The sequence below is a fragment of the Telmatherina bonti genome (genome assembly GCF_933228915.1).
Source record: "Telmatherina bonti genome assembly, chromosome: 1".
Taxonomy (NCBI): Eukaryota; Metazoa; Chordata; class Actinopteri; order Atheriniformes; family Telmatherinidae; genus Telmatherina; species Telmatherina bonti.
This window is the reverse complement of record NC_136619.1, coordinates 9,955,116-9,975,680: the sequence shown is the minus strand read 5'-3', so window position 1 is coordinate 9,975,680 and position 20,565 is coordinate 9,955,116. Positions and strand designations below refer to the sequence as shown.

The 20,565-nt window shown below is 41.1% G+C and overlaps 1 protein-coding gene across 1 annotated transcript in view; it reads right to left on the bottom strand.

Moving 5' to 3' along the window:
• cdh8 (cadherin 8) overlaps positions 1 to 20,565 on the bottom strand; it is a gene marked incomplete at both ends in the record, with an annotated part of 117,934 nt that overhangs the window by 71,332 nt on the left and 26,037 nt on the right. Inside the window, one exon of the mRNA XM_079238398.1 lies at positions 452 to 746. Coding sequence (XP_079094524.1) covers positions 452 to 746 — 295 coding nt within the window. The remainder of the gene's footprint in view (positions 1 to 451; positions 747 to 20,565) is intronic.

Below are 20,565 nucleotides of genomic sequence, written 5' to 3'. Positions count from 1 at the left end.
CTCATATCGTCACTGCTAGCCAGACAAGCTGCATGTTACTGGATGTCTGCAAAATGCCAGCAGTGCTTCTCCGACTCATGCAGAATTCAGTTTGTGTGTATGAGAAGTTTAGAGGATTTTTTTCCATGAATTCATTGACATAACGTTTGTTTTTCACACTGTCAGCTCTTCGTGCATGAACTGTTTGCAGAGGACCCTTCCTCTAGCGTGCGCTGACGAGTCGTAAGGTCTAAGAGATTTAATTTGATTTATCATTCTTGTATTTTCATTCAGCAAAGTGCTCGTGGCAGCGGGCATGTAAATAAGGCACACTCATTTCCTCTTGTTCTGTTTCACTCATTATTTCTATGCAATAGCCCATTAGAGATCAGCCGTCTTGGAAATCTCACACACTGATTAGGCTGCTGTGTGAGGCGGAGGGGCAAAAATGTCCTCTGTCGCTGCGACTTACCAACAGCAGACATTTCTGGAACGGCTGCACGATACGGGCCTTCAATGAACTGTGGCGGATTGTCGTTTATGTCCTGGACTTTGATGATGAACTCGGACGGCGGCTCCAAAGGCTCGTCTGTGTCGGCATTAACGACCTGGGCTGTTAGCGTGTACTCGGCTTTCTCCTCACGGTCCAGCCTCTTCATGGCATGGATGTCCCCTGTTAACTCGTTGATGGCGAATATGGTGCCTGCCCCCTCGCCTGCGAGGACATATTTGATGTTCTTGTTGCCCACATCCAAGTCCGTGTGAAGCTGCAATCAAAAAGAAGAGACAGGATAAGAAATCAGGTTGAGGGTCCTCCGTTTGTTCCCGCTTTGTCAACACGGATCGGAGCTTTTAATGAACGCAACAGTTCACGCTCAGCAGATGCAAATACTTCTCATCATGTAATCGCTGGTATGTGTAAAACATGACAATAATGCGTCGTCGTTGCTGTGCTGGGTTGAAAGCGGCGTAGCATAGACACTAAATGTAGCTTAAGCTACATAGCCTAAGCTTTGCTAAATGAGGCCCGCAGGGGACAATAAGTTTGGAAGTAGCACAGGAAACAGACCAAAGCCTACATGGCTCCTCATTATGCATCACAAATGCATCATACACACACAAAATGTGAGGTATATTGGTCCCTGCTGTCTGGAATGCACAGAAGGAAGCTGGATATGCTTTAAATGTCTAGTAAAACAGGACAAGAAGAGAAAATCCATAAAAAATTAAAGAGGATGATTCATTCTCCCAAATAAGTAGCCCTGAAGTTAGCGGACAATGCTGCACGTGCCTCATTATTTTCTGTAATTACAGTTTCATTACTGTAGTTCTCTAAAGCCGCATCATATGCAGGCCGAGTGGTTGGATCCCACTGGCTGCACGGGATGGTAAAACTAATGACTCTCACAAAGCTGCTGCACGTCTTATGAAAGCGAGCAGGAACTCCTCAGCTGTGTTGATTTAAAAACAAAAAAAGGTGGCATTGCAGGAGCTGCAGCGTCAGAGAGGAAGAGAAGCTGCCGGTTACGGCGTGGCAGAGCAAATAAGTTGGTTTTGTTCACATCGGCAGACGGAGCACTTCCTCTACTGTAAGTCACCTTTCATGTAAGCCTCTTGATCCCCGAGGTGAGTGACTTACAGAGGGGGGAGGGGGGGGTAGGCAGCGTTTACAAAGCCGGCGATGTTCCGCGTTGCCAAGGCGCGACTGGCAGCCCTCGTCTTCTCAGGCTTTATTTTTGTTAACATAGGTGCAGCTCGAAATAAATAAATAAATGAACAAACAACACAGAGGCACGCGCGAAGCAGCGCACGCACAGGCAGGAATCAAAACATCTGAATTCAGCAGCTTTAATTTCATTTCCTGCCCTGCCACAGTGTTTCAGCAGCTGCTCCTGTGGGAGCGAGGACGGGGTGCTGGAAAAGCCAGGCAGCAATCTGTCGGTGCAAATCCCGACCCCTGAGCCGCCCCCCGCAACGCTCTTATAAGCCAGCTTTTATGCATTCGCCGTCTCTGAGGTGTTGTTTGAAGACACTGACAAAGCACACTCACTTAAATTGTCACACCTTGCACTTTTGTTTTCCTAATTGTGCCATCATTTCACATGAATGATGTAGCTCATTAACACAAATGCCTTGCAACATCCTGCACACTGAGAAGCTCTTTAAATGAGCTCAAATTAATGATGCTCCGTCGCTTTTTTTTCTCTTTTAATTTTATGTGTAACTTCCTGTGTAATATTGTGTCTGCAGCTTAGAGTATATATTTACATGTCATTGTTTTTCAACCAGAGAGGGTGAGTTGAGTTTCACATTAGGTGTGGATGAACCCTACTGTGCAGTAAGATACCAAACTGTATTTATATTTGGCCACACACTGTAAAAACTCAGCCTTAAAAAGCAAGAAAAAATATATAAAAATTAGGTAAATGTTGCTTAAAATAAGATAAATTATTAAGAAAATTTGGCTTGTCAAGACTTCCCAAAACAAGTAAAAAATACTCTTAAAACAAGAGGAATTCTCTGACATAAAAACTAAGAATTATCTTACCTTTAAAAAATTAAGCACGTGTACTCAAGATTTTTAATCTTACTTAGATTTGAGTTTTTGCAGTGCACCTGTCTCTGCTGATGTAAGCTGCTGTACGTCTGCATGCATGACAATGAAATGACCTTCCTCCTCGTTCAGTCCACTGGCTGAATAACCGCATGTGCATGTCTTTCAGCTGGGCAGAAGCCTGGTGACCACATGTCCAGGTGTGCTGGAGAAGAGATGCAGCTAAAGGGAGCATGATAGGAGATCTCGAGGATTTGGATTGGATTTGGAGAACTCTGCAGGATTCTAATAGACATCAACAACTATCATACGTGTCCTGAGTTAGCCATAACTCAGGTGGTCCAATGGCCACCTGAGCCACTGGTGGTTTTAATCTCTCTTCCCCCAGTTGACACTGCCCCCTCCTGGTCTACAGTGTCCCGGTGTATAAATGTTTGGAGGGAGGCGAAGGCTTCATATGTAGCTTAAGTCTGAATGAGGAGTGAATGAATAATGGATGTCGTGCAAAGCACCTTGAAAAGTGCTGTAGAAATCTGATCCAGTAGTATTAATGTTGTGTTCCAACCATAATGCAACACATCTGGCACACTCCACAAAGCTGTTCATTATCTTCATTCAGGTTTTACTTTATCTTAACTGTTAAAATGTCAGATCCATATGATAAAGTCTGGCTGGGCCGGCCCGGACCGGATCAGGAAACACAGCATGAGGGAAGAGATTGCAGACAAATAACTTGACTGTTTTGTTCAAGAGTGGCTGATATCCTGCCGGCCTGGGCCTGCTGGGGCCTGTTCCCCCTGACCGCAGGGGACTCCGGCTGGGGCTCCCCTCTGCTGCCTCCCGGGTGGGTCCATAGCTGGCTCCGGGGTGGGGTGGTTGGATCCTGTGCTTAGGGGTGGCTACCGGTCACCTGGGTCGCCTGCTTCTTGCCTTTGTGTGGGCGGGGTCAAATTGGCATGATCACTCTTCTCTGAACACGTTCCACTCTGTATGTTCTGCATGTGGCACAGTCACTGGGTTGTGTGCAGGATTATTCACTAACAGCAGCTTGTTTTCTTTGTCTCCCTGATAGTTTATGGTGCTCTTGACACTTGATAGTCTAATCCTCTGCAGGGGGACTAAGAATCTTAGATTGGCCTGTTTGTGTCTATGTGTGTGAATATGTAGGTACATGTGTCTGTATAGGCAAATGCGTATGGGTGTATATGCGTATGTTTATGCAGATGTCTATTTTTTACTTCTTTCTCTTTCTATCTCTCTTTTTCTCTATCTCTACGAGGTGTTTTCTTTCTTTTTCCATTTATCTTCCTGTTGCTCCTATCCTCCGTGGTCTGGTCAAGCAGTAGAAACTCAAAAATGTACACAAAATAAATAAAAAAATAAAATTAAAATCTAGAGGGGGATCATCATACCAGTAATGCTCCCCTTGGCAAAGTAAATTTGCTCAGCAGAACACAGCATCCAGACCATCATTTTGCCTGCTTAAATGCTGGACAAGACAAAAAAAAAAGAGTTTCTGATATCTTTATGCTGTTCTGTCCACCTCAGCAGGATGTCATTGCGTATGCAGAACCTGTTTCTTCCTCCCCTTACTGTGAATTGGTCTGTGATGACAGGAAATGAGTCAGTTTACAGGAAATGATATATTTTCCAGTCCATTTCATTTGCTTTGAGGAAAAAGCAGGCGCTTTGTCGTATAATAATCTGGAAACTGCATCATGTCACAGGAAGCAGGTATTAACAGGCATGATGTGATCTTATGTTAGATGCAGGAAGAAGTAATATAAGGCAACAGATTCTCCTTCCCGACTGATCACAATCAGGTTTCAGCAGGAAGTTTCTGCATAATGCTGCTTTTTCTTCTGCGAGGAGGTCAAAGGTAAAAGGACAAACATCAGGCTCGGAACCAACAGACTTATGTTCGCATTCAGCCTCATCACTGCTGTGTTTCAAGCCCTTTATTAGATTTTCTTCTCCACTGTTTTCCACTGCATCCAAACCAGCCTTCCTGACCGTCAGTGTCTGAATTTTGAGTCTAAATGGTTTGTAAATGAGATGATTCTTTACGGTTCACAAACACAAAGTAAACAGCCTTTAGCGTGTTCCTGAAACAACAGGGGACAGTTTGACATAATACGGTAGTGCCTTGCTTATATGAATTAAACTGAATTAGATAGTCGTGCTGTGGTTGGGGGAAAATGAGGCTGGCCCTAATGAGTCAGTCAGGCATTTACTGTACTTTTCTCATTCATCAGATGCTTTTATGCAAAAGAAATGAAGCTGTAACAACACAGAAGACTCAACTAAACAACTCAAATTAAATAAATCAAAAGTAATTAGCAATAGAAAGGATTCAAAATTAGAATATGACAATAACAAGAAAATGAGTCGAATCAAAGCCGTGATAAAAAAGAGACCTTTTAGCTCACATTACGCACATTATGTCCGCTCTCCTCCCCCGTAGCAGCTTAGTCCCAGCCACGCCATGTGCACAGGCACACGGAGCATCAGTCACATGGTTGTTTGATTCCACTTTTCTGCATGATAAGGTCATGATGTCTTTATAATATGTAAAACTGAATCGGGTCCTCGTCCTGCCGGCTCTTAAAGTTTCCCGACTGAAACAAACCCGAGTCAAATCAAACTGATCACCACAGCTTGGTATCAAGTTCTGCACAAGTCTGGTGATGTTTCATTTGAAGTGGGAGTGTTGGTGCAGGGAAACATCCATACTCTGGATTGTAAACTAAAGATACGACTTGGCACTGAGGCCTCACAGCAGAAAGGTTGCTGGTTTGACTTCGCTCAGTAGATGTACCTTTTTGTTTTCCTCTGCCAAGGAGGTTATGCTTCTGTCAGCGTTTATATTTCTGTTTGTTTGTTAGAAAACTGAACGCTAAAACTACAGGGCAGTTTTATGTGATTGTTTTCTGAGAATGGGTCTTGGTCTGACTTAGATTCCTTTAAAGTTGGAAAGTGATCCAGATCACCATCTGGATCCAGGAATTTGTTGAGACATTCTTTATTATTGGACGATACGTAATATAAGCTGCTACTTTTTCACATGATTTAAATCCTGTGGTTGAAACAATGGTACATCTAGTTTATGAATTTCACTGGTTCGTAAGTCATTTTGTGCTCCATGCATAGACCCTTATCAATGAAAACACACAAAGAAATGCATATAATGCAGCCTTCAAGTTAAAGGGGATCAATGTGGCTTTTAAAGAAGGAAACAGAGCTGCTGCTCGGTGTAGGTGCAGCTCATATCCAGCTGTGCTCTATAACCTGGAGATTGTTGTATTTTTTCATGTAACTCTGCAATAAATTATTTTAAAACTTGGGCAAAAAATAAAAAAGTTTCCAAAAGGTGTCACAAAATATCAAAAATGGATCTGGATCACAGAAAAATTCTGGATACTATGATCCAGAACAGGAAAAAAAAAGGGATCTTAGGAATTTCCATCCTTGCAAATGAACAAATTCTAATATAAGCATGCTAAAAACACCATAATGTAGCCAAGATACTGTGGATTCATTATCAGTGAATCCAGGAATCTAACAGTGTTTCCACATGAAATGACTGTAGGACTGGAACATATGAGGGGAATCACAGTCTGGCTGGAAAACGGTGCTTGGTTGGCAGAGGTCTGTGCTCTCTGGGAGCATCTCTAGTTTTTTAATATAACTCTAAATGTCAACTTTTCATACAAGAGAATGATGAATTATCTCAACAAAACACAATTCCTGGAACAACTAGAAGCTGTTTTCTATAGAATATAAACGTTTGGCCTCGGAAGTCAGAAACCCAGTGCAGACGTTTGCCTTGAAAGTTTCAGTTCTGGTAACTTTTTATTTCCATTCTTTCCCACAAAACTAAAAATGACCTGTTCTGCCTTGGAAATGTCTGAATAATTTTGTACATGATGGTGTTTTCACAGTTCTTTCCTGCTGCCAGCTTCAGTCCTGAATGTGCATCGAAGGTTGTTAGACTTCCTCCAAGTCGCCAGCTGTTAGCAGCATTAGTTTTCCCGCTCGTTGCTTAAACTCAGATTTTAGAAGTGGACAGACAGCTTGTCGGCTGTGGAAAACAATAGAACATAAACCACTGTGTTTAGTGATAAAACAATGTACACATACAACACTTTTTGAATGCTTTAAAGCATTTTTATGTTGACTGTAGCTCCACTTTCATCATGGCTTAGCAGGCTATGGCTCAACATGAAATGAAAAGATCTGTCGGAAGCGGCTGCTTCAACCTTAAATTGACCGTGTTCGCCCACTTCTTAAACAGTCTCCACACTGGAGTCTGCAAATGGTCATCTAAGAGTATAATTACTGATGAACAAAAAGAAGACTGTCACGGGTCCTAGTCATTAAGTCAGTTGCCAAGAGACTGAAACAGCAGCAACAATCAGTGACATTGACTGGAAACAAACAGATAATAGATAACAACACCCTCAAGTGTTCGTCGTGTGTTAAGATGCACAACAACGGCGAGCCCACTAGACACACTGGTGTGGCCATGTTGATTTAGTATTTGACAAGTAACAATCAGGGTTTCGACTTCATGTCAGTCAGAGTCAGATTTCAGATGATCCTGAAATGCAATGCAGCATGGCGAGGAGTCGTTCTGGTTCCAACCAGCATGAACGGGGATTTTATTCCTGCAGCATAATCAATGGGTGTCGATGAATGGAGCGTGTTCAGGCTGGAAAAGTTGCTTCAACTCCATCTTCTCTGACATGCACATGTCTGGCAGCTTGAGTTCAGGGTGAGAGCAAAAACGCTCCCATGAAGACACCTCCAGTTACCAACCACACTCCCAGTCTGGGGTTTGCTGGAACGGTGAATGGAGGAGGAAATATGCCAGCCCCCGCCAAAGATGAGCTTTTTACAGCAATCACTCAAACAATTACTGCTCTAATGTGAAGGATTCAACAGTTTCTACCCCCACACACTCGCACCTGACTCCCGGCCCCCGCCTCACAAGCAGATCCCCTCGCCACAGCTCCACGCGGGGAAGGAATGATTTTTGCTTCTTGTCAGGGCGAATGGTTGATGGGACGTGTGCTCCTCCCTATGTACGTAGCAGCAGGACGGAGAAGGAGAGCGAGACTGAACTGAGGAGCAAGAGGGAGGAGATGCTGTCACTGTGATGAAGAACAGACCGCACACAGTTTGTCAGACTGCTGTCTCCAAGTTCTACCTCAGTTAGTACTTAGTGAGGGTCAGAAATTGCTTCTGTTGCTGCGTTAAATCTGTGTCTCTGTTTACGATTTATCTGCGCTGGAAGCAGTACAATGATGCATTACCTCAACAAAAGTTCAATTCCTTCATTCCTGCATGATATGCAGTTCACTGTTAACAACATTTATTTTTACTTCCAACAGATTTTTCTTTGAGAAAGACGAAACATTTGTGAAACATCATGTTAAAAAACACTGACAGGAGATGTGATGTTTAGTGGAACTGCTGATATGTTTAACACAGAAAATAACAAGGCTGTCAAGTGATAAACAGTTTTTAATTGCAATTAACTGCTTGACTGAATAATCACAAATCAGACAAATTTGTAATTATTCGAAAGTTTTAACTTAATTAAAAATCCTCAAATCCGAATATATTTTATATAAAATGTGCAATTACAGGTGAGTTTTTTTCTTGCTGCATGTTGCATTGTGGGTAATCTGGCTGTTGTTTCGGGGCGTGTGTGAGTAATCGGCAGAGGGAAGCAGCAGAGAAGAAGCTGCAGTGGTGGGACGCGTGCCGACAGATGATTAGCTGCTAATCAGCCATTAAGCGTCTAACTGGGCTCAGGTATCAGGAGTACTGATATTCACACGCTGTGTTCAGGTTTTAAGAAGTGGAAAACAAGATCTGTTAGATGCAAAGCTGGGATGTTGACTCTGCCTCACTCCGTCCTTAAAATCGGTTAAAAAAAAAAGGAAACCTTCAAATTTCCAGGTAGTTAGCCTCAGTTACTCGTTAGGCTGCTTTATTTCCACGTTTAGGCACATTTTCTTGCAGCTGCCATAACAAGGTCAGACTCTGGCTACTTCATTGTGAATAGAGATGCTAAAATCGGTCTGTGAAGGGCAGGAAGTAGTTGATGGCTTTGTAAGAACAAGAACTGTCTCTGGATGTGTGTGTGTGTATGTGTGCAGGACTCTGTGTGCACCATGGCCTCTGGAGCTCATTGCGACTGTTTTAGTCAATGGTTTGGTTCACACTGGGCATGTCGTCGTGTATCAGAAGCATCCAAGAAGCACCTTGGTTGGCTTTTGATTCAGAATGTGTCAAGTTCAGCAATTCTGATAGCGCCAGATGGATGTAAAGCATCCGTTATATTTCAAAATAAAAGTCCCCATGCAGATTTGCCCTCACTGGTGACACTAGGCTAGAAGTCAATCGGTCAGAGGGTGTCAGTGTTTTTTTTTTTTTTTGTTTTTTTTTCAATCTTTTTTTTATCCTAGACTTCGAAGATTTTATTCTGGAAGTGGAGAATCACAAGATTTTTCAGCAGAAATGAGAAGGTATGGACCCACATATCAACAGTTTCTGGAGTTGATGGTTGTTTAACATACTTATTAACACATAAATGTTATTTTTAATGTACACTATCATCAGGTAAGCTGTCTGCAAAGAACCATTAAGTAAAATACATATTAAAAATGGTGTACTTTTGTGATGTTGTGGATCCAGCTTTGCAGACAGCTCACTGCTCCAGTGGTAACTGAGGAGGTTGCAGAGTAACCATGGAAACTTGTCATAACTTGTGTTTGTTCCACTAACACAACATCTATTTTTTTAGAGGAAACCTTCCATATGAAACATTTAACTTTCTTTCTGAAAGATAAAACCAGAATCACCACACATCCAATGTCTTCAACGTGAGTAAGTATTGGTTTTCTCAGATGACACCATGCTGAGAAAAACAAGTGAAACAATTCAATGGTAGCCCCCCCTCCCAGTGTCTCAGAGCAGAAAACACCTCCTTTATTTATGATATTTACAATGATTTTGTTTATTTGTTCTATTAATCATTGTCGTTCAGCATAAAAGTTTAAGACTTTTCTTGTAATGATCAGAAAAATTTACATGCATATTTACTTTAGCTTCACCTGTTTTTCAAAGTGATATATTCAAGTTAAAAGAAGAATGCATTTCTCCTTTTAATTATAAATGAGCAGAAGTATAAAAGGGGAAAAAACAGAAACCCTGAAAGGTTCATGGATAAGAGAGGTTTTAAAACACACACATCATTAGATTGTATTTGATATTGCTAACTGGAAAAAAGCCCAAAGCTGCACAGAACAGTGTGAGCCCGTGTCGACTGAATGTCATGTTCAGATGCGGTAAAGATGGTGGTCTTGATTAACCAAGACTGCATAACCAGACCAGGCAATCTTACTGGAGGGGAAAATGTCATGTTCACCATTAAATATGGAGTAGACGCATGCTGTTATATAAAATGTATGGGAACCCCAAGGCAACAAGCTACATGAACTAGTTTACATAGCACCTTTTGTAACAGCCAGATGTTGACCTTTTTCTGTTCAGCTCAGTCAGTTTTTATGGCCTAGTTCTCCTCATCTGGTCAGTTTTATCCCGTCTCATACAGCAAATCCAAAAAGTCCATTTAAGGGACTGCAATGAGGAATCAACAGCGGGTAATTCATTGCCAAAACTGATAAAATTAGAGCTTCTGTGCAGCCTTCGGCAACTGCAGCCTAAATAGTTACTCCAGATAGATTCTGCTCAAACATGTCTGGAAATTAATTGCAGCTTCCTCCCATTTGTTGGATTTTGACTCTCTTAATTACACCTACATGAATAATCTGTAATTCTAAATATTGCAATAACATTTTGAATGTACGGAACAGATGGTGCGATGCATGATGAATGATACACTTAGCTATTCTTGGGAACATCTCCCTCCCCAGTATGTCTCATGGCACATAGCGGTTTATCAAATCGGACTGAAAAGTTTCCTTCTGTTGTGAACCGCCACAGAAAAACCGTAAAGTGGTCGTCAGCGCCGTAAAAGTTCCAGACAGAAACATCACAACCTGAAATGCTCTCAGGATTTCTGATCTGTGCATTAATGATGGTAACAATAATCCTCAATTTTTGTTTCTGTACGGAGCAAATATGGATTTTTTTTCATGACTCAGTGAGAGGAAACAGGTTGTCCGGTTGGACTCTCCACAAATGAATAAAATCTTCAGGGATTCACGAGTATCTCTTGCTGTAGAACAATAATCAATATTGCTTTTCTCAGAGGTCAATCAGAGTATTAATGGAGGCCAAAAAGAGGAAAGAATGCCTCACATGTTGTCCTGTTCAGTTATTATCACTGCAGACACGCTCGCTTCATTGAGACAATGGCAAAGAGATGGGGTCACGACCCAGACACAAGCAAAGGTGATGGTTTGTAATTGAAACTAGTTCCACTCAGAAAAGGTACAGTAATTACAATCAGCAGAGACTTACAGTGTCATATCGTCTCCACACACACCTACACACACAAACCTTGTATCTTTTTTGTCCTTTATTAGACAGACAACTGAACTACTGGTGGGTCTTCGTCCCTCTGCCTTCATGTTGGTTTATTTTCCACTCAGACAGCCATGAATTAATGAGACAGACAATAAAAAACTCAGAAAAAAAAGTCTCCCCAAAATATCGAGGGCGTTCTTGCCGGATTTGTGTGCAATCCGCACCAAGGTCAATCAGAGCTAATGTGTTCCATGTCCATCCCTACACTTTGAGCAATGGCACGTGCGCTGCAGTCATTGCCACTGGCGCTTTATTGCTGCTGGAGAATAAGTCAAAGTCAAAGCAGCTACCTTTTTTTTTTCACAGGAGGGCAACACAATTAGATTTAGCCACCCATGAAAAGTGTTTTGTTTGCAAGCGTGGATGCATGCATTTTAAATGTAGGAGAGCACAGTGTCACCGCAGAGTCAGGGTGGAAAATAAGAAGATAAAAAAGAAAAAAAAACACAAACTGTAATGCTAAGCAGGATGTCTCCTATATCAGGGTTCACTTTGAGCACCTGTTGTGTGGAGGCAGCCTTCAGTATGGATTTTTCAGCGCCTGCTCATTATATCTCATTGTTAAACAGGAGAACATTACACTGCATAATCAGACTGTTCGTTCCTGTGAAGCCTCTTAAAACCCAAAAAAAAAACAAAAAAAACCCAGCAGATTGACTTCATGGCAGCACCACACGAGTCTACTGAACCCCTCTCCCCCCAAAAGCTTCAGTTCCACCTAAATACAACAAGAGACACTGCAAACAGTAAAGAGACGAAGCATGAAAGAGTGTAATGAGCTCCGCAACAGAGGCTGTGGGGCGCATAAATAGGGGGGGGGGATCTTTTAGCATTAACCTCACCTACTGTCATTACTCTACCTGTGGGCCACAAACTCATCTGTATACACAGCGTGCCTGAGGTGGGTGGCTTCGGAGGGGTGCTAAACAAAACAAGCTTAATCAAGAAGCACAACAGTTTTCTCTTTCTTCTGTGCAGCTGACCTAATCAAATCAAGGAATGAGATTGATTTCACGAGGTGCAGATGGATCCCGTAGCAAGTCTAATTCAACGCGCCGGCTCTTCACTATGATGTGCGTTTTCTCGGCCCAGATGGTGCAGCTCGGGTTTGTAATTCATATTTTAACATTTCACTCCCCCTCCTTCTCTTCTCTCCTGCCTTCTTTCTTTCACAAGCTTTTGTTCCCTTCTTTTCTGCAAAGGTTTTGACAGTGGAGTGACTCTGTGTTGATGTGGGCAAGTATCACCAACTCATCCGTCAAGCAGGCGGTCCTGTGATCCTGTTAAATGTCACAAACAACGCAATCCGACCGGTGAGTTCCACAGTAGCAGAGACGGAGCTCGCGTTTAGGAGACAAAAGAGATGAGAGGAACTGAACATTTGAACCTGAAAGTGAACCTTAAAATGAGACTTTGGTTTTATTGTGCAGGTTTTTTTTTTTTAAAGGAAAAGTCCTTAATTATGTCATTGATATTCTGGTGCACTCTGACATTTGCAGAGGTCGCTGCCTGTTTCTGGGTTAGACTTTTATTAGAGTGGACACATTCAGAAGTTCAACTAAAATTTTAAGGTTTTAATTAAGAAAAGTGAATTAAAAAAGGGGTTAAAAGGTCATTAATCTTTACACAGTGTGGAAAAGGTTTTATAACGAATCAAGATGGGAGTTTAAAAAAAAACAACTATAATTTCAACTCGTTAAAGTGAGTTTATGAACTCATTCTATAATAAAATTGTTAATTAATATGAATAAAAAATTACAGGTAAACAAAAGGAAAAAAAAAAGATGGACACAGATTATAAGAAGGATTTTCTTTGCATTCCAATTAGCATGTTTAAGATAGATTTCATATAAAGTATATATAGACACGCTCAAATTTCCATAATTGGAGGGCACACAGAGTCGGAGCTTCTCTGTTTAAGGCTTATTCCTGCAGAGAAATGCAGATGTGCTCCACTGTGCCTGTTCGAGCTGTCAAAGTCATTGTTCTCAACCTGAGAAGTCTTGCAAATGAGCTAGTTTCTCTGCCAGCTGCTGCTGCTGGTAAGGAGTGTGTTGCTGGTGTAGAGGATTTCTTCAGGTACTGTATACAATACGTTCTCTTATGGATGCTTGAATAATGGACTCTGACAGCTTTGGCTAAGCACTTTTGTTTGTCTTCAAGCAAATTCCGCTATGGGCCGCTTCTCAGAACAGCACCAGAGGCTACGGCATTATTATATCAATTGCTGATGTGCTTTAAATAAACACGACTGCTAACATCTTTGTTTGGGGTTTGAATCGAAGCGTTTTGGAGTGAAACCAAGGGCTGTCAAAAATGATTTTTGAAAAAAAAAAAGGGAGTGAACTACACAGTAATCTTCATCTAAAACTCGTGCCAGCATCCAGATTTATAAGTGAGATGTACAGAGAACAATATATCTCTCTACAGCTCGCATAAGGGAAAAAAAATGGTACTGGAAAGCAGCATTTGCTCACGACTTAGAACAAAAGGCAGCGTAAATGAGGGCTTCATTGGCTATATTAATAATCATCTGTGCCTTCTCCTTTGAGAGGCCTGTGATATCGAGTATCATTAGACATGCAAATAACAGCTCCATTTTCCCGTCCCTGGGATTAGGAAGGAAAGAGAGAAAAATGAAGAAGAGGCATGGCTGTGGCAGAAACAATTAAGCTATCCTCTTCGCGGAAGCACTTGGCAGCAAGCTTCAGACTGGTGAGGAGAGGTGGTGGTGGCCGTGGTGGTGGGGAGGGGTTGTCCTTTGGCTGGGCTGCAACGTCAACACACTTGTCTGAGTAAGTGTGCGATTGCACAGAGCATCGCTTTAAGATGTCAGATCACCTTGGAGTGGACAGCAGCGATGAGCATGAGCTCTCTCAGTGTCATGATGCCGCTATACATGTTTCATACGGTGGAAAGCAGAGACTGAGAGCAGGGAAGGAGAGCAAATGAATGAAGAGCGAGAAAAGAGATTTATCTGTGTTGTCTCTTGCAGCAAACAGCGATGCCATGTTCCTTTCATCCTCACCCCACATGGACAAGCAGAGTACTTTACCACCTCGCTCTGAGACAATCTTCCAGCCTTCCTCTGTCACATCTCTCTAACTTGCACTGTATCTTTTGGCTGAAAGGGCCCAACCTTCCCTTCCAGTTACGCCTTCCTAACAGCACAAAGCCAACAAGTATCAAAGGAAACATACACCGAATTTCCTCCTTGAGTTGGAGTACAACTAAATATTTTCCTACACTAAAGTAATTACTCTTTCTCTCAGTGCTTGCCTGTGAAATTGCCTCTGATAATCCATTTCCCTGATTCCCTTGTTACTTTCACTTCATTTCCAACTTATTGTCATTTTTCTACTTTTTACCATCGCAAAACAAATCTAGTGGTGCAGCAGAAGAAAAAAAATCAGTCTTTGCCTGGTTAAAGGTTCCCTAACAAAAAGAAAGAAAACAGGTTTAGGTCTAGGGAGTATTACCCAGCAGCTAAATTAATGGGGCTTGATTTAAAATATTTAAAAAAAATGTCTAAACTTTGTGCATCAGTCAAATAGAATGAGGAAGAAATATGAAAGAGGGGAAGTTATGATATGAGATGAAGGGATGAAAGCACGCAGCATTCCTAGTTCACAGTCAAAATCTAAGAAAGTCAAAAATTAACTTCCTAAAATGCTCACGTCTCCTCATATTTCTCTCTTTTTTCGCTCCCTTTCCCTCTTTATCACTGTCTTCCTCCTCTCCTGCTCTCACTCTGTGTCTTTTTCTGGAATCGCCCGTCGGTAATGTCAACAGAGATTTCACGGCACACTGCTGGTGTATCAGCCGGGCCTCACATTTCCCTTACCTGTGATTTACATCAGAGAACAGGCTCAGGGGGGATTTTCCATGCCAGCGAAGGAAGGGAAGCAGTAAAGATGGTGCTGGGTAAGTGTAAGGATGGGGTGAGGTGGATGGGGCTGGTACCCTGGGGCTTGACGAAGTGAGGCACTCTAACAATGGTGGCGTCGACCACCCGGCTGAGAGATGCTTTTACAGCTAACCGAACCTGTCTGACTGCATTCAGGCGGTGCTCCTTAAATGTCACCATCCTCTTTCGACAGTACACAGGTCGGACTGAGTTGTTTCCAGTGCAGGGTACATGCATCTGTGCATGGAAGCATTAAGTTTGCATCAGTTGGCAGCATGTTTTTCAAGGCTTGAACTTTATGTTTGCTCTTTTTTGGCCATTGTGAAGACATACAGAGAGAACAAAAATGTTTTTTTTTCTTTCCGATTGGTTGTTCATTTAAATTGTTTGGTTTAGAAACCTAACTGGCAATCGCACACACACACACACACACACACACACACACTATATATGTATATATATATGTATGTATATATATATATATATATATATATATATATATATATATGTGTATATATATATATATATATATATATATATATATATATATATATATATATATATATATATATATATATATATATATATATATATATATATATATATATATATATATGCGTGTGTGTTTGTAGATATATGTATACAGACATTGATCATGGAGTTGTTACTTTTATTGAGTCACTGCACAAAGTAGATGGGAAAGTATGAAATGAAACCTCAGGTGGACTTTGTTCATCTAGATGAATGACAGTCACAGATGGCTCAAACTGCAACTGTCCCAGAAGTGTTATGCCATTGCTGAAGACAAACCCCAGGTTAACGTGATTTTTTTCTTCTGCTTCTGCTTGGTTCAACTCAAATCAGACCAATGAGAGTCCCTCTGTGGTTTGGTCAGTCATGAGATGTGCAGACAAACATGAAAGATTTTATCCTGAGGTCTTTGTATAGCATTATCAAGTGTTTCATCTGCTCCCTTGACAATTAAAGGCTCATTCACGCTCCCTCTATGTAGAAATAGGTATGTCTATTTTAAAGGTATCATACTGATCTCTCTTTGTGTTATTTCGACTGGCACAGATTTTTCTGTAAGACATCCACCAGAGGGCAGCACAGAGTTCACCTCCAAGTTTCGACGCAAGTTTTGAACAATGGAAAATGGCAATAATTGGGACATTGAAGCGTGAAGAAAATTGATGTCCGGTCGTGTTTGAAACCAGAAGTGTCACATTTATGTTACTTTATTATATTTTGAATAGATCTTTGTAATAGGAAAATATTGATTATTTTAAAAATCATTGAACCTCGAAGTCGCTGTGGGCATAACTTTATTCATGTAGCTCGCCACATACACAGGCTTTTATGAACTGGTGGAGCGTTGCCTTGTCGGGGGCAGCTTTAGGTCTGGATAAAACAGTGAACAGTGGTTATTTGCCATAATTGTGCATAATATTTTAAGAAAAATGGACTCTGCTAGAACACTCAAGGCGACGAATGGTCCAAAAAGTGTTCCTGTGTTGCAAGAGTCTTATGGGGTTCAGAAAGCTGGTGTGACACCAACTAAGTGGGTTCTTTGTGTCCCAAATGGCCCTGAGCGTATTCAGCAGCCTGTCAACAATCAGAAAGTGTATGTCATGTATTTGCTGCCATTAAGCCACAACATCCTGGTGACCAAAATGCAAACCTCACCTCTCAGATTATAATACCTGCACCCCAGCCCAAACATGGGTCTCATCTGAATCCGCCAGAGAAACTGGTTCCCACTGCAAAGTCAGATTTAGCCAAGCCTTTGTCGGAGTCAGCAAAGATGGAGAAGCCATAGAACAAACCTGCCAAAAATGATCATTCCTCCACATCAAAGAAATGATGGTATCTGGAAAATTTTGACATTGACTGATCCTTACGTAAGGGTAAGTTTGGTGAGATCTACCTGGCCAGAGAACGACAAACAAAGTTCATCTTGGCCTTGAAAGTGCTCTTCAAGAAGCAGCTGGAGAAGGCCAGGTTGGTGCACAAGCTGAGAAGAGAAGTGGAAATCCAGTTTCAGGGAGTGATGGAGCTAAAGACTTATTTGCCAGGCTGCTGAAACATAACCCCATGTGTAGATTGCCCATCCATGGAGTCATGTCACACCCCCAGGTGCTTGAGTTCTCCACCAAGAAACCTACCACCTTGAGCAATGATGAATCCAGTCAATAACTCCTCTCCAAACATCTGCATGCTGGATTACAACAAAACTTCAAGAGATGATATTGTGAGCGGCTGACTTCTCCAAACCGGTTTCTCTGTCACAACGGAATGACTTTATATGGCAGACACGTCATGCCAAATGGCCATTTATCTTTTATCTTTGTGTGTCATGTGTTACCAATGGCATTCTTGCTTGTAAATAATTCAGTTGTTATTTTGTATAATTGTGAAAATTTCTGTTAAGTTTTCATGAAATGCCATTACTTAAAAAGCTAAGAAATTCTTATTTGTTGAATACGTCACTTTGAAATGTACAACAATACGTTACAGTATGTTTTAGCAATCATTTCATTTTATTGTTTCAAGAGTTTGATAAAACATTGAAGTTTGCCATGAGGACACACAACACAAGAACTAGTGGTTGGTATCAAGATGCATTTGAGTTTAGTGCTCAGACTACTGCAAAACCACTGCAAAACCACTGGAACAGGGAGAATTATAGGCCTTGAAGGGAGTTTTTTGGACATTGTTATTAAATTAGTACAATAAAACATTGGACCATACCTTGGTGTTCTGGTGACTTGCCCTATGTGTCAAACCACCATTTTTCCTAAAATTTTGAACCAGTAAACTTTCATATTAATTTCAGATGTGAAGCCTACAGAGGTGATGCTGTGACTGACCTTGCGCAGGCACAGCATCGGTGTAAATCCTGCTTCAGGGTTTGAAAAGGGTTTTGGAACTCAATGGCGATACCATGAGCATAAGAAGTGCTCTTTAAAATGTGGATTTGTAGACATATTCTGCAATGTCAGCATCATTTGAGGTGTTACATTGTTGTAAAAACCAACTTATCGTCAGAAAAACTGGAGTTAACTACATGTACTGTTTTTTGTGCTTTCTTTTTTCAAGTATGGCTGTGTGATGTTCTTACAAGCAGTCGGTGTAAACAGCTGTCAGACTGCTCTCTGAGAATTCAGGGTGGATTTCTAATTAAGGAGCAAATTTAACAGTTATTTAGAAAATGAATAGAAATGCACAAAACACAATTAACCATGTAACACAGCTCAAATCTCTATGTGGTGGTTTGATTCCGTCAGGATTTTGGCCTGTGTTATTTGAGATGTTAAGTGCTCATGTTTTCAGAATTGTCATATTTTTACTGATATATGTAATTTAGTAAGAAACTAGCAGGTGTGTGGGTTGCAGCTGATTGGTGGACTGATATGTTGACCAGCAGAAGTGCATGCAAAAACATTTCTGATGCAAAAACAACAGGTTGCAAAAATGGCTATAAATTGCTTTTGCTATGGATGTTTTTTGGGATTTTAAATCATTTTAGACAATGAAAATGTTCTCTTCTGTCACTTTAACTTCTTCATTACAATTCCTTTTAATATTTCTCACAACTGAAAGCAATTTGACAGCTTTTCTTTTGAACTTCTTTAGAGAACCCTGCTTCAGAAAATAACAAAGAATCATTCCTTTGACTTGGTTTAAACGAAGAAATGAACTTCAATTTGACTGTAAAATTAAAGAAAAAAAGAGAAAAATCATTTGTTACTGAAGGCAGTTTTGTTCGCAAGGGTTTTCAGAAATCTGTCTGGAAGACTGGAAAGGGTTAACAAACAGTTTGTTATCTAAAGAAGTCGAAAGTAAGGAGATAAATAAAGAGTTCTAATGACTTTGCACTAAATAGTGTTCCTCATGCATAAACCTTCTATAGATGGACCTCCTTCTTGCTTTTAATGCATCCATTTTCATGCTTGAAAGAATAACTAAGTCAAGCAAAAACCAATGCAGCGCAGTCTGAATAGTTCAGCCTTTTCTCTTATGATCAGGTATTTAATTTGTAAGACTTTTATTAGAGCATTATTTCCATCACCTTTTTCCCCTTTCATTAAGCCCTGGCCACAAAGCCATGGTGAAAAGCCATCCAACTCCATCTCCAGAACTAAGAAAGGATTACATAATAGAATACAAAAGAAGAAACAAAGTTAAATGAAGAGAAACTGCAAAGCAACCGTTGTGCAGACTGCAAGTAAAAGACTTTTACAGTGAGTCAAGTCCAAACTTAAACATAAATTTTACACTCTGATATCGCTCTAAACTGATTTATTGGCCATAATATGGGAATTGTCTTAAATAATAGCTCAACCTCTTGAGGTTTATGTCCATCAGTAAAACTCATCACATCACTAAAGCATCATTTTCATGTTCTTCTAAATCTCTCCTTCTAATGAAATAACATTTTTTTAAATGTAATGATTGAGGGTTTTCAACAGGCTCTGCTTATGTCACATATCTGATGACCTCATGGCAATTATACCTCAGTGTGATGTCCAAAAATTATATTGACAGATTCACAGTATTAGCGTTAACGTAGTAAGGAAAAAGTAAGTCAGCTACAGTCTGAGAGCTGCATTAGAATAGGGATGACTGAATATTTATTACAGAACTCAGACCCATGTAGCCACAGAGATGTGCAGATGATTTAATGCCCAGTCTGACCATGTGTGTTGTCTGATAGCTTCACATGCTAAAGCCACAGCCGAGCATGCTCAGTGCAGTGAAATGTGTTGCGATGGTTGTCATGTCCGGAGCTAACGAGTCGGGACACAACGTTGGTACAACATGCCATTTGTCTCCCATAATAAGACATGAGAGCTCACAGACATTTGAGGGAAGTCAGCATTGCAAAACGACTTCTTCCTGGAAAGACACACAGTGAGGCTTGCCAGGAAAGCTTTTTATTTATTTATTTTCTTCTTTTTTTATGAGTCTGTTTGTGTGTGTGTGTGTGTGTGTGTGTGTCTGCTTGAATGAATGTAGGCATACTGGCTTCACTACTTAGCTTCTGAATCTCTGTGTGTGTGTATGTGTACGACAGATGTGTGTGAGCATCCAAGCTTGCTAAAATGTTCAGAAATCACACCCTGTGTTGTGGGTTTGTGTGTATTAGTGTGTGCGTGTCCCTGTACAAATGCCCCCTCCCTATTACAGCTGACTAGTAGATGGATGCTGGCTGTCACACCTGCCTGACTTTGTTCCTGCCAGATGCAGTGGGGTCGCAGGGAAAGCGCCCAAACACTCATCAATCTCAACCATTGTCCAACATTCTTTCGGCTCCGGCAACAGCTTCCAATATCCATTTAGTCGCTCCAGATGCTGGAAAAATGCTTACATATACAGAAACAGGGTGGCCAAACCTATTGACCTGCGCTGTCGGAACGGGCGGATGAAAGAACAAAGGACGTCACAGGATCAGTAGCAATCTCTACAGTAAGAGCTTCTGACAAATAAGTGTTTAACTTTGCATTCACTCTGCAAGGTTGTCACCGTCATTAGGCTGGCAGTAAAAGAAATTGAATTTGGT